The sequence below is a fragment of the Varroa jacobsoni genome, unplaced genomic scaffold, assembly GCF_002532875.2.
Source record: "Varroa jacobsoni isolate VJ856 unplaced genomic scaffold, vjacob_1.0 scaffold_231, whole genome shotgun sequence".
NCBI lineage: Eukaryota > Metazoa > Arthropoda > Arachnida > Mesostigmata > Varroidae > Varroa > Varroa jacobsoni.
In genome coordinates this window covers 88,312-114,900 of record NW_019213133.1, presented here as the reverse complement: position 1 = coordinate 114,900, position 26,589 = coordinate 88,312, and the positions used below count along the sequence as shown (strand labels likewise).

At 39.8% G+C, this 26,589-nt stretch overlaps 1 protein-coding gene and 1 long non-coding RNA gene across 2 annotated transcripts; both read right to left on the bottom strand.

Annotated features, from left to right (window-relative positions):
• Positions 1-96: 96 nt before the first annotated feature.
• Positions 97-25,543, bottom strand: LOC111273843 (uncharacterized). The gene is made up of 6 exons (XM_022855835.2): positions 25,328-25,543; positions 16,493-16,597; positions 14,444-16,173; positions 11,027-11,155; positions 3,432-3,585; positions 97-2,872 (listed from the first exon to the last, which is right to left on the bottom strand). The coding sequence occupies exons 3-6, from the start codon at positions 14,450-14,452 to the stop codon at positions 1,737-1,739; spliced, it is 1,428 nt and encodes a 475-aa protein (XP_022711570.1). The 5' UTR covers positions 14,453-16,173; positions 16,493-16,597; positions 25,328-25,543; the 3' UTR covers positions 97-1,736.
• Positions 22,080-25,334, bottom strand: LOC147753783 (uncharacterized). Its single transcript, XR_015316098.1, has 3 exons — positions 25,158-25,334; positions 23,470-23,516; positions 22,080-23,009 (listed from the first exon to the last, which is right to left on the bottom strand). It is a non-coding gene; the product is annotated as an uncharacterized LOC147753783 (long non-coding RNA).
• Positions 25,544-26,589: the final 1,046 nt, after the last annotated feature.

The window sequence follows — 26,589 nt, the reverse complement described above, 5'->3', positions numbered from 1 at the left end:
CCACCACCACCACCACCACCACCACCACCACCACCACCACCACCACCACCACCACCACCACCACAAGCACCACCACCACCAGCACCAGCACCACCACAACCACCAACACCATCATCACCACCACCACCTGTATAGAATCTTCCGTAGGGCAATTCTGTCCCTGGCGAAAGAGAATCTGTTTTGGTATCAACGCAAGCATTGCCATTTTCCGGCGATCTCTTAAACGTCGACTGTTATCGTATATATATATAGCTTTGTTCGTGAAAGAAGAATACCGCCAATCTTTAATTGTTAATTGATTTTATGCCAGTCTTTCACTGGGCTGCAAATGCGAAGGGCGCTGGTTAGGGTTGCTTTTTCTAGCGATGGCATCGCACTTTATCACCCAATTTTTTTCTATTGGTGAAAATCGGAAATTTCTAATATACAACAAAGTAAAGATTTTCAGTGAAAATAATTAAATCACTTTTTTGACGAACAAGGCTAGTGCATATCGGTTATTTCCTCATATTATTCATAAGCCTTTTACAGTATTGTATGTACGTATATAACTCTTATTATTCTCATAATTATTATTATTATTTCTATTATATATCGTACTGTTATTATTTTATAAGCATGGATAATTTTAGCTTGACCGAACGGTCGCCGTAGCAAAAATAGAACTGGCACTGAGTTTTTGGAGCCCTTTTACCGCAACATATTTTCTTTTATGGTTTACTTTTTCATTTTCTTTTTGTTTTTTCAACTTTATCGTCACGTTATCATAATCTGTTATTTTGAGCAGACACGCGGGTCACGCGTCGGAAGCGTACCCTACGTCTTAGCTATTGAGTCGTCCCAACTCTAACTCCTATATTATCTATATTACCACCGCCAGTGTCATCATGTTGTTACTCGATTCAACACATTTACGTACAGTGCGTCGAGCACGGCATCCGGAGCGTCCTTCTGCTCCGTGTTTGTGCGGCGGAGTCCCTCTAACAGCCATACGTCGCGGGCTTCTTCATAACATGAGAACTGTATGTGTGTGTGTGTATATCTCTCTGTGTTTATCCGACCCTGTCGACTCATCCAAAGGAGCAATCAAGAAGGGACGGTACAATATCAAGACTAATCCGGTTCCGCACTCACACAACAGCGTTACATAGTATTAGATTAATCAGTGAGTTTGCTGTGTAGCAAGATGGCGTCCACTATGACATGGATATGCATGCTACACTTACATCCCTTCCCCCCAACCCTGAAAACGTCGTCCATAGCAGCAGCAGCAGCAGCACAATGGTGCTGATCGTGGCGCCTCTTATTGTAAAAGAAGATTTGGCTGCTCATGCCAGCAGCAATTCTGCACCTTAGAGATATATATATATATATATATTATAAATAACCAATATAATATCCATTATTATTCCTCCCAGTAACATTTATTATCCATCCGTCTAAGCTCTCGTAAATTACTCTCGCGCAAATCATCACGGTCTGTTTATCTCATCCTTATTCATCTCATCATTTCGTCTTCATTATCTTCATCAAAATTTTCAACAATCGATAATTGTTTTCATCAAACAGGGCAGTCTGGCAATCGACTGGCAGTGGTACAAATATATATATATATATATATATATATATATATAGATGTGTGTTCGTATTCGTTTATTCCGTGTTTTCATCGCACTGATCTATTGACTTTCCTTGGTTCTTTCTTTCTGCGCATCATCGGCGTCACGCCTTTTTCCTTAGAAATAACCAGGATGCTCAATGACGCCGTAATATCGGCCGTTATAAACAACTCCTACTTCGCTGAGCACGTGACCACCTCGTAGCGTCGCTTTGATCGTCCAATTGTGGATGTCTTTGGTCTCTTTTTCTCGTTCGAGTCGTTCGACGTCGACTATCTTCGAGCTAAGGCGTTCGAGGATGACTCCAATGTCCTTGATGGTTAGGTGCTTGTCCTGATCGACCGCTAGCTGGTCGACCAACAGCAGATAACGGTCCGCCAGCTCCTCATCGTCTTCTTGCTGACTCTCGCTCTCGGTGTCGTTGTTGGCAGGAGCTGCAGTGGCCACAGTTGACTCTGGTCGCGTGCCGGCAGCCACAGCGGGCGTGTCAATGGCAATGACGACGCCGCCACCGCCGCCTCCATCATCTCCACCACCACCAGCGCCGCTCCCGGTGGCGACAGAAGATGCGGCGGCAGCCGCAGCCTCGAAATGGACGCTTTTCGACTGCGGTAGCGGCATCCCGCCTCCACCGTGCCCGAACACCCCTGGCGGGCCAAATGCCATCTCAGGAAAGTCGACGATGGGCGAAGTGGCGGCAGCCTTATGCTGCTGCTGGTGTAACGACGAGCAATGGAAGTCACACTCAGCATGAGTATGTTTGTCGCCATGCTTCTCGCCGTGCTTGCTTTTCTTGTCCCGTCGATCGCCCCCCCGGTCGTGTCGTGTAGTTGCGTCACTGGAAGTTGCCGCCGCGGCCGCCGCTGTCCCTGCGGACGGACCTGGGCCAGGCAACGTCGCTAGTGCGGTATCCCGATCGGTCTCCCGGCCTGCACCCGTGATCCCGGACAAACCTAAAACTGGCTGTAAGCACTGCAAACCGGGTGGTTGGGGAGACTTGTTCCGACCGCTGCTGGCCGTGCTGGGTCGACTGCCACTCTGGCCCGACGCAAGCCCGCGCCCTGGTAGCACTATGCTATCGGGAAGAACTTCGATTTTGACTTCGGGCGTTCGACTGCGACGGTCCTGCGGCTCCCAGGTTAGCACGACCGTCACCTTGCCTCGGTGTTCCATGATTTTCCACGAAGGAGCTATATCGACGATATCGAGCGACCGCATGGTCTCGCATACGATTTGCGGAATAGCATTTATGGCTGTTTGTTTAGTTTTGATTTTTCAAAATAAATGTTCGTAGTACAATGGGTGAATAATTACAGGCCCAACATGGAGCGAACCACCAATAGTCCGTTACGTCCAAAATGCAGCATGCGAGATTAACAGTAAAATTGGTTAAAGATTAGCGCCGGCCGGCCATCTAAACAGCCTATGCTATAGTACGATATAGATCTAGCTTCACTTGCATTTTATAGACGTACCTAAGTAATGTATTTACAGCAAATCAATACAAAGCGTCGCTATGCATTGTTTAGCTACTGAGGAATTATTTGCTAGCATGCATGCGTGATGATAATTCAATCAGCTAATGAATAATTATCTATTCTTACCGCAGCAGCTTGCTATTACATAAGGATTTTCAAACGACACCTTCGTTTGAAGGAGTTCATTTAGAACACTGTGACCATTTGTACAGCCATTATTGTGTAAATTCAGTGTCATTCAATATCACAAGTTGAAACAAATATGAATCGACTTGCTTGTATATCTATCTAACGTACTCGGCCGCCGCTCAAGGTAGCTGACCCATTGACTAACCAGTTTTGATAGCTTCGACGGAAGGAGGCAGCCATGCCTGGCCTGGCAGCATTAATAAAAGCACCGTATCCCGAAGCAGAGATCCGAAGGTTTGTTCGTCTTCCACGTGTGTTCCGTCCGCTTCCAGAACCACTCGAACGTCCGACCTGTGAACCTAATAACGAGTATATGAGCAGGTTACAAGACGATACCGCCGTTAAGACAAACTGGACTTTAACACCTTAATGACCAGAGAGTGAGCATAGCAATTGGCCATTCGAGGTTCATACTAGCACTATCATAGACCTAGGCGGGAATAGACTTCAACCTTATAAGATAGATATTGCAGAGCCAATTCATATTCAGTATATATATATATATACTCTCCAAAATGAGAAAAGTGAGACTTGAAGTCGAAATCGGTAAAGAGTCGTGAGTTTTTGAAGTTCGTACACTCAAACCCTCCGTATATCTAAAAAAATTACTTTTGACGCCGTATGTTAGCAATTTGTAAGTAGCTTTTCAACAAACTAATTTACCCTTCGAACGGTAAGGGTAGTTTTTAGGCTGCATCTGATTAAACAAAAATGGATACGTTTGCAAAACACCAACTTGACAAACTTACATTCGATTCGAAATCTCTTAAATAATAGCAGTTATTCAGAAAAAAAAGGTGACAAGACAAGACAAAACAAGAAAACGAAATACACAATGGCTTAGTGTTCATATAGTGGAACTGAGAAAATTATTTTGGCAGATTCACTTCTGACGTTGTCGAGGCATATCATTTTAAAAAAAAAACGTATTCAAATCAAAGTACGCTACGTAATTCTCCTGTTTCCTCAATAAATATTTACCGACGATACTATCCATATGAGTCGTACCGCTGCTTAACGCCATACTTTCAAAAACCTTCAAGGTCATGGCGCGTCACAACAACAAGGCTATGAAGATATTTTTTCAAAAATCGATGGCATTTTGTACTGTTAGTTCACGCTGTGGTCTGCCCTCCAGAATGATAACGATCATTTGATAAATTGCGCTCATAATTTATATTGATTGTCAATTTTCTAGTTGATTTTTCCTGTAGCTAATTTGGAAAAAAGGTCTCTTTTAAGCCCAGCGAATTTGTAATTTTCTTCCCATATAAGATTTAGTTCAGACAAAATGCTAACAAGTCATATATTATTCTAGCCATGTTTTTGCAAGAGTCTTATCGGACTTTTATCTCCTTCAAAAGTAAATTTTTATTTTTTACAATTCGTTCGCGAACATGCAATCTCATAACATCTTTCTTCTACTTTGCCTGATGTCTGTGGTGCTTTCTAGAGTTCACGCATTATTTTTAAAAGCTGATTATTAATCCCCTGATTTCTATTGTCGCTACTTTCTGTTCCACTTTTTATAAGTTTTACCTATATATTGATATGTTTTCCAAACGTTAGCATTTTTTACGAAACTCAGCGTCCGTTATGTAGGTAAGCTTTTCCTTTTCAGTGATATTTTCAGCTAGATCTACTGAGAACCCTTATTCGCCCCATCATGCGCGTACCTAAAGCGTTTCAGCCATTTTCGTCTCACTTTTGTCGTCATAGCTTGCTTACGTACCCTAGACATTAAGTACCTGCGTTTTTCATCTGGGTTGTTATCCTGTTGTGTGTTTGGTATTGCCCCGTGTGGTACGAGTACATAGAGTTACGTTATTCTTTAATGACCCGAATTGTTCGAATTCGCTGTTACTCTATTAGGCCAAGCTGAGAATTCTCTCACAAGTGCTTTGCCCATTTCCTTCTTTCTAGAGTAAACATAACTCTGTCGATGATTTTCACCGAGTCTGAGTAAATCGTCTGCTCATAACACTATCCTGTTATGGTCACCTCTGGCTGCTAAAAGTTTGCGTTGCCCACCTTCTAGCTGGTTTTTACAGCCTAATATATGATAACTTGATAGTTTAGACTGGTGCACAATATATTTAGCTCGACTTTTTTCTGACAGTTTGATTCTTTTCCCTGATGTTTATACAGTCAACGTTTAAATGAGGTTGTGTTCTTTAGCTCCTTTCCTCTCAGACGTTCGCGGTACTTTGCTCGTCTGCCCGCACATCGACGTTCATCCATCGTCGATAACCAAACGTATCCTAGATCGCTCTCTTGCTTCCTCTGAGATCTCCATTGTTCCCTATGGATTGAGCCAAATAGTTCGTCGATTGTGGCGTCTCCAAACTACCTTTTCAATTTTTCATTGACGGTTCCAATAACGAAAACTGCTTACTCGGTGAGGTTATTGAATACATTTTTTAACCTTCCGATCCGTTTGGCATCCTTAACAATATTAGTTTGGATCACACTGATGGACCTTGATTATCTCTTGTTTTAGGGTGTCATTAATAATTCTAATTTCTACCTACTAAATAGATGATTAAATAATACTGGAAGACCAACTAGAGGTATGAGCCATGCCTCGTTCTGCATCAACCGAAATTTTTCGAAGTTATGCAATCAGTAGTGTCTTCAGTACCTTGCGGTAGGAGATAACAGAGAATGTAGCTCTTTTTCTACGTAAAGGTGAGATTATATAATCTTATTTGCTGTTGTTCCAGTAACATCGAAGGCGTTTATTTCATGGTCGCAGGCAAAATAATACCGTTCCGTGTCAATTTAAAGTCATACTCGCAACGCATCGTTCATTAAATGGCATTCCTATTTCCAAGATGCTGGCGAGCACCGTCAGTTAGAAAAAACACACGAACTGAGTTTTTAAAGAAAGCGGAACTGTATTTTAACGATTTGATATATGTACCAATAGCGGAACTTATATTTATTGTCTTATTGCCGGAATTCACACAGAATAGTTTGTTCTGCTTAAGTCCGTTGGAGAAAAAATGCGTCATAGCGCTAAATATTAAGGCCAAATTCAAGAGTATCGTTTTAAATCTCGAAATTCACGTGCAGAAATGCTGATCATCCTGCGAACGTTTCCTAGGCATGTATAAGGTCGTGCCTTATTGACCCCTGCCATAACTAAACAACTGTTTCGTCAGAGTTGCTAATATCTTTGTTCAATACCTGACTCGACGTTTTTGGAGAGGTAAACAGGATTTGATTATTGTTTATACATGACTGTTGTTCTGCCAAGCGATCCTAAGTGTCTTGTTACTACAATCCCTACGTACCCTGAACGCATACTTCTTTATATTTGAGCAACCTAGATTTTAATTCCCGATCAGACAACAGTGTTACCATTGGGTAAATGTTTTTCTCTGTTCTACAGAGATTAAAAACATATGCGACTCGATTAGGTGCCATATATGAAGGCTTAGCCCAGTAAGGATTGTTCTCCTATATAGATCTTAAGATGCTGTTCTTTAAATTTCCTATAAGCGTCAGTAATAGTGTACGGCAAAACGTGCCCTATATGTTTATACTTAATAGCCAGAACAATAGTGCTTTTAGTTGATCTATTAGAAGTATTGCTCTAAAGACCTATCCGGTTTCTGTGAGACGGGTCTGAAATTTTCTTACTCGAATCTAAACTGCTCTTCTTTTTTTCAAGTAAACTTTTAGGTACATTTAAAAACAGCACTCGACCTGCTGTTCATTCACCCATAGATAGTAATACCGGCTTTAGCCTTGCAGGCTGTACAACCACTTCATAAAGAAAAGCCGTTGTTCGAAACACGGCCTGGTTTTCTTCTGTAGATTGTGTACAATGTTCTCTCCTCATCATTTTATTTTGACGCTAGGGAATGACAGGGATATGTAGATAGATACTCACACAGATATCGCTTAGCAGCTTCGGCCGCTTATCTCTGCACTCCGTATTTTTCTGAGGACATGTTTGTGATAAATCGCTTTTCCCGCTGTTTCGCGATTGTTTTTTGCGGTGAGTGACATTATCTCCTGCTGACAAAATCTTTCAGTATCCAGTTAAGTTTCGGTGATGTAAATTTTGTATGAAAATGTGCGAAATGCGGATCTGTTATATTTACTGTCTGATATTACTCCCACACAAGTCGTCGTTTGGTAGAAGAGGAACGGCTGGCCAAAATGCAGGGATGCTATAGATAAGATGTTCGAACTTTTAACCCTATTTCTAGGCTTTTCCGGTCGAGTTGTACAGTCTTTGATCATTCTGAACTTTCTATCAAAGTACGGTTCACTCGTACTTTCCAACATCGACAACAATAGACGAGATTTACTCGACAATGATATTTACGCGCGTCATTTGTTAGAGCTCTCTTCTGAGTCGTTGCCACAACTCCGTGCTATGTTCTTTGTAGTTAAAACATTTAGTTGTTTGAATATAACGATTATCAGAGCAATTTAATTTTTGAAGTTAACATGTTACAGCACATTTAACCGTAGGTACGTATCTTGCAGATACGCAGTTTACTCCCAGTCCGAGCGCTCAAATTAAAACTATATGGACTGTTAACCTTACGCTTCTAACTTTTCCTTAAACTTTCTCTGAGTACAATTTCCTATCTGTTTGATATATTAAAAACAAGTTTTATTTATTTACGTATGAGGCCGTGGTGGTAGACAACAGCAGGGTTTCGCGTAACACTGGCTGGTATGGTCGAAAAGTGCTTTTGTAGTATTTGCAGCACGCTGCAAATATGCGGTAAGCTTCTCTTTAGATACGGGTGTTATATCGTATTTTTTTTTAAATCATAATTTGCGATCATCATGAACGTTTTGGACACGCGTTAAAAAAATAGATTCACGTGTTTAAGCTTTTTGCTTCTATTTGTCGTCGCTAACACTTCGCAACATTTATTAGCTTGTAGTGTGCTTGGCTTTTTGGATACTTCAGGTTAAAGTTCGGGTTCTGAAGTTAGTCTACAAGATCTACAAGTATATTTATTTATACAAGCTCAAAGTTATGGGTCCAGTCTAGTTTACTAAAATTGTCTGTATTTTTTTTGTCTGTCAAATTTTCAAAAGAGACTTCTAGATATCCATGGTTAGGGCCTGTGAATTTTAAAGATACTTTCCGATCCATTTTTTGGCCATAAATAAGCGAGGGTCTCCCGTGCGGCATGTCATATATATATATATATATAGTTAAGTGTATCGACCATGATCCAAATGTAAAAAACGGTAAATCCTCTACCTAGGTGAAGCTTTTACATTTCAGGAGCAATGGTTTCTCATTCCTGGTCAAATGTTCATTAGCACTGAAGATGCAAAATCGATTAAACAGAACCGCTACGGCGAATGAAAAGATGACTAGTCTGTTGCAGCTTAGCATCAGCATCGAAGTCCCTTCACCCGGCAAAATATAGTGACGAAATGGCGAGAACAATATCCCTTTTCAATCAGAACGTGGAGCTCGAACAGTTTTGTTTGTAAATTTCGGGTGCTGTGGATTTTGAGTACGGTTCATTATCTTCTAGAAATACAAATCGCATGATATTTCAATAAAGCAGTTGCACAACATTGTTCAAGTAACGACTCCTAAAAATAAACATTTTTTCAGTAAATTAATAAATCAACATCCATGTATTGTATTCAGCATGATTAGGTCGCCAACACTGTCTTTACTATTGGCGGGCTACGATTGGGTTATTCGTGTTGGGAAAACGATCCAATAACGCAGCGTTTTTATGCTGTTTAGCGCTAAACTTACCGACACCTGTAGTCCCATTTCTACGATCCGTGCTCAAAATGACCGATTCTTGAAAACAGCTACTATCTTTATAGTTAGTAGATTTCGGCGGCAAAGTTCAGACTCGAATGTTTCAATCTTTGTGTTAATGAAAAAATTCTGCAAACTGACAATTGATAAGTAGTGGTGGATTTTGCGCTAATGAAGTATCAATTAAATCAATAGTCTCAGAGATTACCATAGTATTTTCAACTAAACAATACTCATTTACCATGGTAATGTCGTTTTGTACTGGATGGAGTTTTACCCTTTTTTCAGGTTCGAAAAATGGATGTTTTTGGCGAAAAAAGTGCATTTTCGATACCTACTTAATTTGACCTTTTGCAGAAATCAAGGAGTTTTGCAAGCAAATGGTTACGATGCAAACCTTTAGGGGAGGATTATGCAAAGATACAACTCGTTCCGATAGGCCACCGAGGTCAATGAAAACTTCCCAAAAACACTTTTGAAATAAGACGGTTGGCAAAATACTCGAAGGAGCAACAAGAGAAACTGCTGGTAGAAATTGGTAGATATCTTGTTTTTATGGGATTTGTTAGGAGATTAGGAGCCTGGGCAGCCTATAAACCGAATCAAAAGCATGTGGAAACCTGATTTCTCATGTGTAACAACGCACAGCCTTAATGACAGGTTTCTAGACATCTTTGTTATGGATGTCGAAAAGCGGCGGACACGCGTCGATATGGAGCAAGAAAGAGATACGTAGTTCCAGGGCATATGCCTATGCCTAGAGTTAACCCACAATTCCATCCTAAAACAACCATGATTTACGTTTAGTATGACTAGAAGGGTCCCGCACACTGCAAAACGGTTGAGCAAAACCAGTTGGTTAACCAAAATTTGTACACAGCCCAGTTGCATCGAGTGAACTAGGCTATCTAGCAAAAAAAAACTCGAGGAACAAGGCAAACTACACATGATAAAAGAAAAGATCGTTAAGGCCGCCCTACGACGGTTTGAACGGGAAACTTCCTCTTACCGACCATATTCTCCAGATTCTACGGTTACTTCTGTTTCTTACTTACAACTCACTACTTTTTCTAATCATTGACGAATAAAGTTTGTCACAGAATATTTGACAGTCAAAACCGTCTTAAAAGCTGGCCGGAAAACTTTTTACAACAAACCTGATAATTTCTGACAGAAGAAAAATAAATAAAATGCTTAAATGATAAGAGAAAGTCGCACCATGCAAGGATGAGCAGATAGTAAATACATTAGTTGCCAAAATTCGAGCTTCCTCGCTAGATGGAAAAAACTGCTATGATGATGATGAAACATGCCATTGAACCAATACGCTGGACACAAGCCACATTTCGATGACCTGGTGGAAAAATAGGCGCGAAAGGAAAACAACGAATAGTTCTACTCGTATTGCCGCGCGTCTACAATGACGTTCAAACTGATCAAATGTGCAATTTTTATAGTTAACCCAGTGCGCAAAATACCGTGCCCTAGTTTATCCTTTAACTAAAAAACGGCAATCTCCTGCCTACAAAGAACAATAGTGATCTCATAACAACTTTTGGAAAAAACCAAGGCTTGTCTTTAATGAATTGATTTAAAGCTTGGAGGTGAACTTTTTCGATATTGTTCTCGTCTATGTTTTGAAAGTTGCTATGCAACAGAAATGCATGTTTGAGTGATCCTGGACAACGTTTCTCGCCGACAGATTGTGTGCATAACTCGCTAAACGGTCAAAATGCTGGCCTACCTAAAGACCTGTGCTTTCTCTTCCCGCCTAATTCCTTCGTTCTTCGTTTACTTTGAGATTGGTTTAAAAAAAGTAGAAGCATTCGAGTTCAATGTTCATTTCTGTCTGACTAAGTTTTATATACTGCTATAATTAATATTTTTTATAGTAGCACGGAACGCGTCGAATTTAGATGGCAGTTTGCTTAGTTCAGAGTCGCATCATATTGAGGCTACCGATTGTTAATGCTAACCTGGTGAGTATATCCCAGTTTTGTGCATCCAGCGTCAATGAGTTCTGCTAAAGTGGTAGCCATAACTGCTTTACGAATACGTCTGTCCGCACTCCACACCTTGAAGAGGCGCCGCGAACCCAGAGCCCCCTGAAATCCACAAACGTTTTGCTTAGCTGTATATTATAGCTGCGATGAAAAATCAACAAATTATTTTAGTCATAGATTTAGTTAACTTGAAAGATAGATTATTGAAGATGAGTAACAACTGAAAGGTTAAAAAATGCTTCGAAGATTCCGGTTGTAAGCAGGTAATCTAAAATTGTTCTGAAATCTGGCAGACTAATTGTCTACCATAAAATTATAATTAACACGAAAATTACCTATGTAAATGGGCGACGTGCTATTACACTATTAGTAATAAGCTATTTTATAAAAATCGCTCGAAAAGACCTGTACAGTCTTGAAACTTTAGCAGTAACAGAGGACAGCATTGCGACCAAGATTTGTGGCAAATTTTGCCATTTTGAATACTCGATAGGTAGTATATAGTGGGAGGGTCTTGATGCTCCATCTATTACATTTGTACAAATATCACGGCTCGCGCTTCGTGCGCCGAAGTTCCGCTCAGAGAAATAAACTCTACGCTTTGAAGGTGAATCTGTTGTGGGAAAGGAAAAAAACGATCATCATAATGTAGACTCTGAATGAAGCTCTAATATACCTTATATATATAATTATAGTCACTAATGCGGTAATATCCTTCAGATTTTCGATCATCACAGCGGTGTAGGATGCTTAGCATTCTGATTTCGTATATTGCACGATACAATCGTAAGTTTATACTAAAGAGAGCTTCTGCTGGCCAGAAAAGTCGTGAATATTTTTTGACCAGGGCATCTGTTCTGGGTCGGATACAGCTTCCACAGTTTTATTAGTAATATCACACAGTGACTGCTCGAGGACCCCACAGTAATGATTTTAAGTGGGTTAAACTGTCTTTTTTACTCTCAGCCACTGAGTAGCAGTCAATTCTTATATATCTCTTTTTATTTAACTCTTCGAATGAATTTTTTGGATTGTGTGGTAGTAGAGCTATGATATTTCCATATACAGCCGATTAACGGCGATGATATACCCCTAAACAAGCCTTGAGCACTTCTCTCGGAAATATATCATATGTAAGTTTCGATCGGAAAACGTGATTAGATTTTTATATTCAGTATAAAATGAATGTTTAATTCTACTTCAACAATGTCACTCAAATGAAAGAATAGTTATGCATACATAGAGAATAATCTAATTATTTTAAGTAAAATAGAAAAAATCATGATCTCTTTGGCGTTATACTTAATTAAAGTGACCATCTTCCCTCTGTAAGTTGGAAATTTAATTTCGCCTTATAAGTTTAAGCATATACTCAGAAGGGAGTTTGGGTTTCAGTATCGCGTTTCTTTATTTGGGTTTCTTCTTCACCTAGTTAAACATACCTTACGGAATAAGTCCAGCGATCTATTCGAGTAGACATAGATTAAGCAAGCTTCTGATAAGGCCATGATGTTACATAGCCCTTTCTCTAAAAATGCGCTTAGATTGCTTCTATCCGGGAGAAGCGGAAAGTGTTTACCGTGTCATCTTTCCGATACTGGATATCCGTGAGCGCGAGAGAGAGAGAGAGATTATTGATCATTCTATAACAACCCACTACGATCATGTTTACGCATCTAAACAGTACATCGCCCCTGACCAAGGGCCAAATGCGTTCAAAATCAGCAAAGTACAGTATTCTAACGTGTAACTAACGCCTTCATAGTACTGAACAAAAAAATTATTTTTACCAGAAAGGCTTGGTTTCCTTTAGACGCAACGTAACTTTCTTCGAAGAATATTTGACATAAAATACCGAAAAACATAAGGATTTTAACTAAGAGAAAAAATCTGATAACTTGACTAAGGTAATTAGCTTCTAAATCTAGTTTTTGATAAAGTTCACAAGAAAGCTTTGAATTTTTAGCTTGGCCCGAAGAATTTGTCGTAACTCAAGCATAATTCGTGACTGATCTATGCATTATTTCTAAATAAGATCTAAGTACACCATATTTACCTATTCTTTATATGACTTGCAATCTTATCTATTAGTAGTGGATAAGATCGCGCTTTGGACTGTGCGAGATATTTGCTGGCAAATCAAAATCGCTTTTCATAAGCGCGGGCATGTTTGAATTCAACAACACGACTGAGTCGATATTTTTGACATTATTGTATATGATTCTCTTTATACAATCTCTGGGCGCATGTTATAAGTAAAAGATGTTACAAGAAGTTACGATTTCTTTTTATATTATCTATATGCCACGACTATATGTGCACGTATAGTGTCACCGATCCGTTGCCCTCGTATGACACAACGTCTATTTGTCGAGACCAAGAGATTGTGATTCTGTCATTGTTGTTATGTCAACATACATCTAACAAATAAATTATGATTGGTGACACAGGTGACATTAACCGCAGCGAATTAATTTTTTTAATATATTTTATCGCATTTTTTTTATATATTTTACATACAACAAATAAGTTATGTAGATGTAGGTGTATTGAACGAGGGCTGCTGAACACTATAGTTGGCATATTTTAAAAATACCACAAATACATTATAGAATTTGAGGATCAATGTGCGTGTGTATCGAAATTAGAAGGACGAATATAAATATTACTTATATAATATTTGTATTTGTATTTATAGAATAGAAACACGACGAATATCACTGTCAGTTCTGAATCGGGAAAGGGACATTCGCATTACATGTTTCCGGCCCAAACAAACATACAGCTACATATGACTACAGTTCGCCATCGTAAGGTCATGCATGGTGTCCTGTTTGGCCCATCCTATCCTCAGATGTCCGCTTGCCCTTTCTTCTATTCGTTCGTTTGTCATCCCCTTCCGTACTCACTGACACAAGTTTACTGTTGCTTGTCATCACATTATTGGATCGTCCTTCAGTACCTCATAAAAAAGGTTTCCGTCATCAACGTGACTAAGCCAAACCATCTGCGATATCTTGGTAAGCTAACTTGTGGCGCTCCACCGCTACCACAACGTACAATACACATTACAACGACATGCTTGCCAGAGGTCGCCTTGGCCATGCTTCAATAACCCAGTGCCTACCAGACAAAGGCCAATGGGTACGACGCTACGCCAACTGTATTGCCACAGAACAACATAGAAGGAAGAGAACTGGACTATGATTCAGTTCAACGATACCCCTATTGACTGGTCTGATTAAAACACTGCTTTGCCCGCCCACGAGTTCGCCTCATCGTGATCCACCTGAATCATCTGAATCGAATATGATACCGAATCAGTTTTTCTATTTACCTTTCTTAGTCTCCTTTTTTTTTTGTTTCCTTGACCAACGTCAACGAACTCACCTCCGCCATGTGTGGGGTATCAGGATCGGCTGGTACCGTGCGAGTCTTCTGATCGGCTCTGAACTATCGCCACAGATTCCAACTTCTTCTATATTCTTGTTCTTGATGAGGATCCGGGTGATGTGCACACACAGGCAAACAGACACCCTAACTCACTCATACATTAACACACAGTAAGAGGCACAGACAAAGATCAGACATCAGACATCCATACGTACTATTCTATTCCACTCGATTCTCACGCAGACACCCATACAAACTCGATGGCGCGATGAAGTGAGATTAATGATTTAGAGGAGGCAGAATAGGCTGATGATGTCGATGAACTCAGAGAGGTGACACGGTGAAGACAGAGGACGGGAAAGGGGATTCGTGACGACTGCAACTCGAAGAACTACTCCTGTTCAGTGTCGTTAGGTTCCGTTAAGGTTGGTGCGTTGTCATCGTTAACGAAACTATGCATGGTCTAGGTGGTAGTGGGATGTTCGTCAAGGGCGCCACTGCCGCCGCCCCGTGGCCTACATTGGATATATTAACCAGCCAGCTGCTAGTACAGGGAATGATGACACACACTGTCAGACGAGACCTACACACTTAGCCCATCGGTCCGTTTGCACGAAGCTGCTATACGCGTTGCCGCTGTCTGTAGTGGTAACAGCTGAGGCAACTGGCTTAGCTTGCGTGCGACCACGTACTGTTCTATCGTTAGCTTTCGCAGTCGTCACAGTACCATGGTGTCGCTTTTGCCTCTGTCGACGCTAGCGAAATTGGACGTCGAGTTGGTTGGTGTTCAGCGTCGCGTCTATCTCTAATGGCGACGGCGGCGACGTCGATCGGCTACCTTTGCTTCGTAGAATTCGTTTTATTTATTCGTGGGCGTGGGCGTAGGTTGTTACTATTGGCGTGGGCGGCGGGCGGGCAAGCGCGTCCTTCGTCGTCCTGACCGCCGCCATCCCTCCTGTGTCTCACTGTCCTCCGCGCACCCTTGCCGTGTTCTCGTTCGTTTCCTCTCGTGTGTATCCCAGCCAGCGGCGATCCGCTCTGGTCTGCTCCGCTCCTATCCGTTCGGTTAGGTTCGGACCGCTCTTCTGGCTGCGCCTTCTGACTTCACTCTCGCTGCTCCGTTCCCCGCTCCTGATGCTCTCTCCGTGCCAGAGACTGCACTAGTGGCAGCAGCAGGAGGACGAAGGGGGTGGGGGGGAGAGCTGGTGAAGGCAGGACAACGAGAAAAACAGCAGCAGGAGCACTACCACCACTACTACCAGCCACAGCCACCGTCTCCAGACGGCCTCGTTCGGCGCGGGAAATGCTGTATTCTCTCCTTCACCGTCACGCCTTACCCCTCTTTCTCTCAGATCTGTTTCCCTCCTCACCCTCTACTGAACAGGCGGACAGACGAATATACAGACAGATACACAAGCAAAGATGCCTCTTACATCGTTTTGTCCCTTGCCCCGTCTCGTGAGGGAAAGGGCTATGGAACACGACACTACGACGATTGCTACCAAGAAACACACGGAAATAACACTGCGGTTAAGCCTGTACAACACCACGGACTGCGGCTCCCCGGCTGCCGCTAGTCACAGGCAAACTAGCTAACGATCCACGCTTAGCATGACGCGCGGCGAACAGCTGCGCACGAACGCCACCAGCAGCCCGATGATCGACAGGAACGAGCCAAACCGAAGTAAACTAGAACCGAGAACGAAACCAGCACCAGGACAGCTGAACTGCAAAAAAATAAACAAGGAGAAGCAATAGGATAGTGGCACTTTTAAGTGGGCCTGGCTTGTTTTGTCCCCTGATTGGCTTATTCTCCTTGTATTGCAAGAGTCTTTTCGGGTATTACGGCCTCATATGGTTGACTGACCCCCACCACGAAACGAAGTGTGTTTACGCCCGGATTCGAACCTTGACCATAACGTGTCTCTAAGATCAGTAGGCAACTACGTTACTGACAAAACTATCACAGGGACTACGGTTACGAGCCTAGACGCCCTTAACAGCACTCCCTGTTAATTAGGCCTTTTTAGCTGTTGCTACTACTACCGTTCCTTTATCGCCGATATCCTTAGTATACTAGTTTTTATCCTTGAAGTCACATTTCTCCTAGGTTTTCTCTCTTCTGTTTCAACCCGCAACTTAGTGTAGTTCCTGAAACGCAACACATCCATAAATTAAAATACTGTAACTTTCTTTGTAAGATCGATTATGCAAAGTATTGTGTTATGTTTTATTTCGGGAGTACCGTGTGTAACAGATCGAAACGCAGAAACAAAATTACCTTTAAAAACGGTACTATCGACGATACACATAGAAGGCTCTTGGCAAAATCAATCCCTAATGAAAACTCCTAGTAGTTTTAATTCCGTTTAAGATAGAACTTCTGACTAGTACTTAGACTCAGAAAAGGTGAACTAAACTCTGTGTATAGCTGAGGTACTTGATTCCTAACTGCCATGGCGTAAATAGCTGGCTGCCAACCAGCGTTGCTTTTTAATTCGCTGCATTACGTTAGTAGGATTCTTATATATTATATAACTCACTATTTAGAATGCGTTTAGTTTATGTTTCATCTTCTCGGCTTATTGCCCCGCTGTTACACTTATAAACGATGAAATCAACCACTTTTGCTACATCGGGTGCATGAAGTTTCTTTTCACCCTCAAAAATATTCTCGTCAATTCGACTTTATAAGTAATAAAGTTTTTTTTAATTAAAAACTTTGCACCAGTTTTAAAAAGAAATAGAACACTTTGTAGCGTCCCATATATATATATATATATATATATATATATATATATATATATATATATATATGTTGAATATTGGACCCTTTCTAAAGTTCTCTAATTCCACTTCGCTACTTCCAGCTGACAGCTGATAGTAAAGATTTTACTACTTTCTGACTGATATTGGAAAATTCAGATTTGCGTAGTGAGTTTTTCTAACAAAAAAAAAAGACTAATATCTTCTATGGCGGGCTTCTTACTCAAGAATAATTAATCGTTCCTTTAATACTACTGTCATAAACGTTTTTAACAGAAAATTAATAATAATGCGTAAAGTTTGAACTCTTGAAACTTATTTGAACAAACTGGCATATACGTTATACCTCTCTTTTTCGCACACGAAATCCATTTTACGACATTTAAAGACGACTCAAAGCTACATATGTTTAACATCATGCCAAAATTAAAGCGAAAAATCGAAATATCGACGCCACTATGTAATTTTTATTATTATTTTTAAAAAAGTTAAACTGTTAAGATTCATCCTCGTTGTTTGGTTCGTACTTTTGTTTACCAGTAAGCCCATCGTTTTACTCAGCCATTAAGTTCTGCACACCATACTAACCTAGTAGCCAGCCATTGATTTAGCTAGCGCTGGCAATTAAGAAGCAGTCTTTTGCCTTTCAGTAAGTTTCTTGATAAATATGTTCTTGTTTTGAAACTGATACACTTAGTAGACCCAATAGAGTCTTAGTTTAATTTTAAAATTTATGATATGATGGTAGTTTTCCGGCGGTATGTCTCCAACGAAGTTCATACATTTCCAGAAGTCACCATATCATATCACATAAACCGGATCAGATCCGTGTATTACCGATAAAAGAAAAGGCCTCATAAGGCAAACCAGCTATGCCTCATAGAAGGCAAGAAAAACGAATAGCAGAAAATCATTAATAGAACCTGGATTGATATTTAAAACAACCATTTAAATGTATCTAGGCGTGCCCTTAGAAGCACTGCATACTGGTTGGTCGATTATGGCAACCGACGTTAACGACACTACATCAGCACAGTGGTCCTGAACTCGCTGTCTAATGTTGCCACTCTTGCCTCTACTGTTTTGTTTCTCATAGCGACCCACAATTGTATGGCTAACGAAGTCATTTTGGCTTTACTACCGACCCAAGGGTTAAGAGTCGCTCCACAATTCTGACCCATTTGAAGAAATATATATTTAGCTACTTACGTGATCGCTATCAACTGCACCGTTGACGATTGTCGGCTACAGTACATTATAGGAAATAATGTAGGCCAATTAAGTAATGAAACCTGTTCATCTTAAGAATATTGAATGCGGGGACCTTGGCCTATTTTCGAATGATTTACATGCTGGATGAAATAGAACTCTTAAGTTATCACTTGCATTATGGTACATCTGAAGCAGAAAAATGCCGACGTAATTCTAGAAAACTGTGCTTACTTTCTGCATGCGAAGCGCAGCCGCCTCTTATAATGCGCTATTGTTCCATACATTCACATTCAACATAAAAGGCATAATACTTATGCAACTTCTTTGATGGAATAACCCTTTTGAAGAAACGCGGACCTTTGAAAATTGCTGAAACGTTCCAAATCTAAGGATTGGAACATAATGCATTTATATCGTGCCATTGATATCTACATCCCACATTTGTATACGGCTTACACGAAGGCTTCACCTTATATATCTTGTGACTTATATTTCAACTAAACCTCTATGAAGTGGCCAAATGAAGAACATTCTCCTTGAAGACTTCGTTACATTGATTGATTCGATATGAATGTCCAACGATATTTATGGCTCAGCGAACGGCTTGCAACTACTTCAAATATGCCACTTGTCTACATCAATTCTTGTCGTTGGATAAGATTTTCGTTCCGAAGAATGAAGTTTTGGAGGCATAACTAATGGATTGCGCCATGAGACTCTGTAGGGCATTTTAACCAGGCCACAGCATTACACTGCGTACGTCCTTTCCTACACCTTCAGGATTGGAATTCAAGTTTCCGACTTGCTTATTCCTATAATCTACGAGAAACTTTTTCCATCCGTGTAGTTTAAGTAAACAAAATTGGTTTTGGTTTTTTTTAATGCGGTGCTCTGCACTCGACGTACCTTTCAGCAATAAGGGTAAATAATACTAAAAGCATTCAATAGTACATTAGCGGTAATTGCAGATTAGCCATTGCTTCTACAGCACTCCTCAATCTAGCTGCAAACAAAGCAATAATGAAAATGTGAATGGGTCATGGCTATTTCTGAGTTGCAAGCACTAATCTAGGCCCGCCATGGCCCCATAGGCCCACTTTCAGCCAAAATCGGCAGTCGTTGCTGTTGTTATTGAACCAATTGCCGGTTCCGGACAGGACTGCAAAATAAGCCAATAACAAAAGGAGCCTCGGAAATGCACGCTATCAAGCGGATGAAGCATTCCTTGACTTGAGAGGATGTTGAACCAATTCATATTTGAAAAGATGAGCAGCTCGGGAGGCTTCCCCCAATAGGATCCTCCACCTACCGCTTCTATCTCTGACACGAGCACGAATCGAAAATGAGGCGGCTAATACAGTCGTACTCTATACAGGCATCTCTCTCTCTCTCTCTCTCTCTCTCTCTCTCTCTTTCTTTCTTTAAATATATGACCGATGATCAGGACAGGGTATAAGAAGAAAATATTGGAATATACTAAATTGCTTAGAAAGGTAATTTTTATGCCTATATAGGACATGAAATTAGACACTACAGCACGTACTAACATCGTAAAAGAAAGTCCATTGAAACTTCAACTTTTCTCCTGGTTTATTTAGTATATAACGTACCTCACAGTGCTCTTTTGGGCCGAAATTATCCAGTATGACATGCACATCGATGGTTGGTAAGTTGACATCATTGGAGTTTTATGGACTGTTGGGTTTAATTTTACGTTCGCTTCCATTAGACACTTGTGTCGGATTTATTCGGACGTTATTCCGGATTTATTAGTACTATATTACTCTAATTGTTAGTTTTACCCTATCGTTATAGAGCTTTGCCGTATTAAGTATATTTTCGTTGCTGATACTGTGAAATGTTTGGGAAACATAGCACACATATTCTTGTATTTTGCTGACCCAGCTGAAACACCTACGTTTTACTACAGCCCAAACGCAATCAATAAATAAGCGAAAAATATTTCCCCTTAATATTAAACACCAAGCATCTATTTTCTCATACTCGCTATTTTCCAACTTACATTTCATTTCCTTCTATCCTGATGTCGTAGCCGAATGGAATGCTGAACCGCTAATAGATAAAACCATGGAGAATATTTTACTCCTATAGGGGATCAGGCCTGCTAATGTTGACCAAGAAGAACGTACCAAAAAGGGCCTTAAGATAATTATTACATTCGTGTCAAGTTAACATTGACGTTATAATATGCCATTTTGCTGGTGCGGCTGAGCTTCGAAAAAGGCCATTATTAGTTCAAAAGGTCCAAGCAGAATAAAATAGAGAACAATCCGTAAATTCGATGCTACTGCTCCAATGACTATCGATTAGCATAAATGGGAATAAATGGATCAGATAAATGAAATGAATAAATCATTTACGCGCATATGGCACTGCTTTAATGGTCACTCCGTTGAGAGCAGAAGCCAACACAGCACTTCACTGAACGTATTGGACGAAAACTTTTGTGCGACTGTGGCCAGCTTTTTCGTGCAGAGTAGATCATGATTTATTGACTAATGAATAGTTTTCGATGACATTATTCTGGCAGTGCAATGTAGTCAACCGTTGGCGTGTTTTAACTAAGTGTATGATGGCGAATAGTGCTGATTTGTACACATTTAAATTTAAGAAATGTTCGCGGGGTAGCGTTTAGCATATTTTCTAATCGGCTGACCATTTCGATTCGGCGACAATTTCCACTCGTTGAATACGGTGTAATTTTTATTTTATCTTTTCGTTGATAGATGAAGACTGAAATATAGAGGGCGTTCGAGTCAAATGACGTTCAAACGTGAACTAAACTTTTAAACCTAATGTGCCCCATTTATAGTGAAGGTGCACACTATTGGATTAACTGCTCACATTTATCGACCCACCAGCAATGGGTGTGCTCGATAGATTCGAACAGAGAATTTACGTCGTAATATTTATTTTATGTTACGTAATATTTATAAATTATTACGTTGATTTAATTTATTAAATAGGTTATTTCACATCAGATGCTGCGCACCTGCGGGAAAGAGAAAATTACGTTCTTGGCTTGCCATGGCCTTTCAGATACAAATCTTGGCGAAAACAGAAGGTATTAATTACTTCGTCAAGTCAGTGTCACACTTTCATTCACGTCCAATCGCTTGCCCTCAAAATTCTAGCGAATTCCAGCGTAGCGCATCGACTATAAGTGAGGTTCATAAGTTAAAATCGAACGATGTGAAGTTCAAGCTTTTTAATGAAGAAAGAAAAAGCAACTTTTATGGGTCCTGCCATTGCCATATAATGAGATCATTTCCTGTGGGCGTTGCCTATATTATGTTTTATTTCTACCAAGTTCTTTATTTAGCTTGATGAGTTCTATCGAATGATTTTCTACGTTTATTGTTCAAGCAATTCGTTTTGGTTTATCAATGGCTTTCCAAATCAGCGTATTCTTATCAGTCGGACACTGCAAAAGCGAAAGTACCGAAAATGTAAGAGATGCGGCTTTTGCGCAATAGTTCAAAAATTAAGCGGTCCAGGTAATAATTCTTTATATAATCAAAGTTATAATATAATAATAATAAGACCAAATTATAATTCGAATTATTAAATAAAATGCGCAGCTAACGTAACCTAACAAGTGCGGAAGTTTTTTATCAAATTAAAAATAGACCAATTTATTTGTACCCATCGGAACATGTTATTTTCATGATAGCTAGACAGAGGTATAGAGCACGATTATTGTTCTATGGATGGTTTTAAACACTTTTACTTTGACAGACCTATTAGATCTGTCTGCATTTTTCTTACGCGAGACCAATATACGGGAACTCGAGTTCGCATCCCATGAACAAAAACTGATATTTAAATATTCCAAATAAGAGTCTGAATCGAGGCTTTTGAATCGACGTGTACTCGTCGCGTGAAACTATGCGACTAGTCTTACCCATATATGAATGTTTATCCTCCCCCAAAGTCGAGGGCTTTACCAAATTTTTGGGGTAGCTCGCGGAACAGCCCTAAACAGCAGTGGCTGAATAACACGTACACGAGGTAAAATATCAACAAAATATTTTTAGTATAGCTTATCTTGTTTTTTCATATAATGCACTAATTACCTTTATGAACTAGTTTGTTTTTTTATTAAAAAACCTGGTTTATACAGTTATTTAGGTATTTGATAGAGTTATTATAAATTGAACGAATTATTATACAATGCCTTCGATGTAACCTTAGACCATCCACCTACGTATTTCAGGTGATGCACAATTTATACAATCTATTTATATACACGCTATGTCGAAATGTTAATCATTATCCTTAAGGCTTGCTTGAGATCGGTAAGCACAACCATTGAAATCAGCTAAACCCGAATCTGCTTCTAGCACACGACAGGAAGAAAGTATGCTTTCGTATTCAATGGTCTACGTTTCGCACATCCGTCCAAAGCCGTTCAGATCTTACCATCTGTCCAGAATCTTCCAGATAGATTTCCCGTCCAGCTTGCGCTCCTGTTTTTCCCGCCAAGATCATTGAACAGTGCACCACTCGAAAAGTTTTTCGTTACAGATTTAATACGCTTCTCGGGTGAACTACACGTATTTCGCTAAGCAGACAGTCAAACACGAATAATACATAACCGTCATCGCCAACTGGTTTTGAAGGTTGAATTATATAACTGTGAACACTACTCTATGTAATTGCTACTGTGGCCTGATTAGGCAAGTAGTTATTTATTCTGTAATAAGTATTGTCACGGAAATTCAATTTTGTTTTTCACCGATAATATTACAGTGGCTGTGTCCACTGGGAGCATCTGACAGGCCATATATAATTAGCGGGTACACGAATGACTCTATTGCACGATGACTGGGGACGCGTCTAATTGTATTGGCTACCGATTTTTTCCGCATTGGATGGGGCAAAGGGACAAGAATTTCACACTATGATATAGTAAATACTTTAAACTTCATCACAACTCACTATGTGTAAGTGGACATTCTGCCCTATATCTTGTATTGTTAGATTTGTAAATGTTACTTAGCGAATTCACGCGTAACACGTACAGAAAACTTCACGAAGGCATTTTGTTCCGCAAGCAGAAAACATATCACTGAAATATCAAGAGAATGATGGCACAAATCAATTCCAGCGTATCGTGAAAGGGACAAAAGGCAAAGTGACACTGGTTCTTCCAAATAGGAATTCCTAACCGTCACCGAAACTTTTCCCCAAACACATAGATATGTTTATTTATACTAATTAAGTATATATTCGTTAAGTAGAATTAGAATGTGCTTCAGAAGCAAACGGTATTGAAGTGCAGAGACATTCATTTATTAAGGTCTCAATTCATCACTTCTATCTGATAAACGCTGAGTTTGTATAGCACAAGTTAGCTTGTTTAACATAAGGTAAATTCGGTGTTCGTCGTTAGATATCGCGTTGAAAAAAGAAGATAAAAAGTATTTTTCTTACTGTGTGACGTTTTCGACACGGACGGAATGGTCCCATGAAATCAATTGTTACGTTTCGTAAAAAGCTACTCTTTGCTAATCTTTAGATAAACTTTTTTCATAACATAGATTTTTCGAATGATCTAGGTTTCACTTCGTGGTGCACTTCTAAGGTAGAAGCAAACAGCGCAACAGCGTTGTCACATATTGAAAAAATGAACGTATCAAGTATTTGTTTCAATTTACAGTACATCTCGTGTTCTGGGCCACGCTCAGGACATTAAAGCTAGATATTTTAGCGGGTTGAGATTAAGTCGTTTGAAAAATAGATACTTCATTAAAATTCAAAGTCACTGTCATCAAAAATAAAGTTAGCGATAATATTTATGTGAAGCCCAACGGCAGGTCGGTTTATGGACATGATTTCTTTCTCTCGAGATTCTTACATTATTATATATAAGCAGCGCAAATTATGTTTTCACGCGAATATTACAAAGTGTTCAACTATGATTGATGCATCCCCTTCAGGTGATGAGAGGTACTTCCCAGTTCGGTTCTATAGACAAATATCGAGAACTAAATTGATTAGCATCAACAAAAAGTAGAAATGAATGAATAACGAGACGCGGCAACGGAATATTTTTTCGACCTAAAAAAAATCACTGAGTTATGAGAAACTATCAAAGCCGATCGATTTTCTAAACGCACAACCATTTTCTGTTCAGCTTTGGCAATTTTTTCTAAGCGTTATGTGTATTTCGAGTATTCCACATATAGAGACACATAATTCTTTTCAGTCCCATACGAACAAAGGCTGCAAACCAGAAATTACTATTAATAACGATGCTCTGACAGCAATTAGATGACAAGGCTGTTTTCTCTAAAAGATTTGTACTATGCTCTGAAGATTAGTATACTCTCTAAGCATTTCTTGCAAGTCCGATATGGTTCAAGATCATAATTCGTTACTCAACTTTGCTGGCGGCTAATGGAGAGCGAACAACTCGTTCGATTATGATGACTATACGCGTCCATTTATGAAAAACGCTTTGATAGAGTCCACTTGCATTGCTTCGAATTCACTGCATAAGGTCAGATATTTTAAGAGCCCAACACTTTCTAGCATACAGATATACACTTGAGTAAAAGTAGAGAATTCGCGGTTGAGGCCATTTTGAACTTCCCCAGAACAACGTTAAAAGTACGCCTCCACTCTATATATAACCGCGTTCAGTTGATATGCTTAGAAATCGCTTGAGACATCTGTTAAATAACAACAGTGAAAATACGATACTCACCGATTGTCAAAATGAACATCTCAGTGAGGTGAAATATTATTTCATGAGATGCAAATGGAGAGAAGAACTAAAGGAACCTGTTAGTATAAAGTTAGGTACCATGATTGACCTTTTAATAAAATTTAGTGAAATATTAACCACTGAGCTGTAGCACGTATTTGCCACATCACCTTATAATACTAAAAGTTCCATGATTTCTTTTGCAGACACAAACAAATTCAGAAATGTACGTTCGAAATCCATCGTTCACGGCTATTCCACGTTCACACGTTTCAGTATTGGGGCAACACTATTTAGTTACGCGCCTGTATCAAAAGAGCTCATTGAAATCGCCGAAACCGTTTGCAGGTTTTAACTATGATTTGGTGTGGGAGAAAAAAGCGCGCCCAGAGCAGACGACAATCGCGTTACTCGATCGGGCCCCGCGCAACATCACGAATATCGAATAGATCGGCGAAAAACCGTATCCCGTTTGGTCGCAGACAACTTCCGCAGCTGAATCTCTAGCACAGCCGGTTCAATTTCCGCCATACGACACAAAGCTATAACGAAATCTAGATTGAATGATATGATATACTGAAGAATTAAAGCGTCAGCTGCTATTGTGAGCCGAGAGGTCTCGTCAAAGAAACTGTGAATGGCATTTCAATGTCAAAGTCAATGACTCCATTCCAAGTAGATACATCTGAATGTTTACCGTATATCAAAAACATCTATTGCAATATGTAATGTATATGACAAAGTTATGAGGTGGTATCCACTTCCTAGAATCCAACGAATCTTACTTACGATTATTTGGCAGTCAATGCAGCCTTAGATTAGTTCACAACGTTCTTAACACCTAAATGGAATATATGCATTTTAGGGTCAGATTCAAACAGGTCATCTACATTTATTATCTAGACCTGCGCATCAAACGATATACTTTTAATAACAACAGTACAAGGATAATTTGAGTAGTTTCGCTCATGTAGATGCTTAAATTTAAGCGAGAAGCAAACTACAGCTTGATTTTCATTGAAATTATATATATATTCTAAAATACTATATTTTAAAGTACATTCATCTTAGTTTTTATTTCTGTGTGCCCCCAAGGACACTCTAGATATAATAGGTTAAACACGAGATTACAATATAACCGTTATAGAGTTTTTCTACGATCAGCAGAAAGTACAATTTTCTATAGATGGACAAAGTAACCCGTGATTCTATAACAAAATATTCTTTAGATAGAATTGACAACCATGTATACTCAGTATCCAGAAGGCTACAGATGTCTTTTTGTTAAGCGTCATGCGTTGTCTTCAATCATTTTGGAATAAATGAATGATTCACGACCACTCACGAGGAGTTGAGAAAAAAAGGACAGATTATCGTGCAGCGGTGGCGGAAAGTTGTACTTGAACAGCGCTAGTGTAGCGATCTCGCTTCA

Bases quoted from the DNA above. Each gene is read 5' to 3' on its own strand.
- LOC111273843 (XM_022855835.2), bottom strand. The intron at 3,586-11,026 runs GTTAGCATTAAC...ACTCGTTATTAG, and splicing joins AACTGGGATATACTCACCAG to GTTCACAGGTCGGACGTTCG. The intron at 2,873-3,431 runs GTTAGTCAATGG...CTAAACAAACAG, and splicing joins CGTCGAAGCTATCAAAACTG to CCATAAATGCTATTCCGCAA.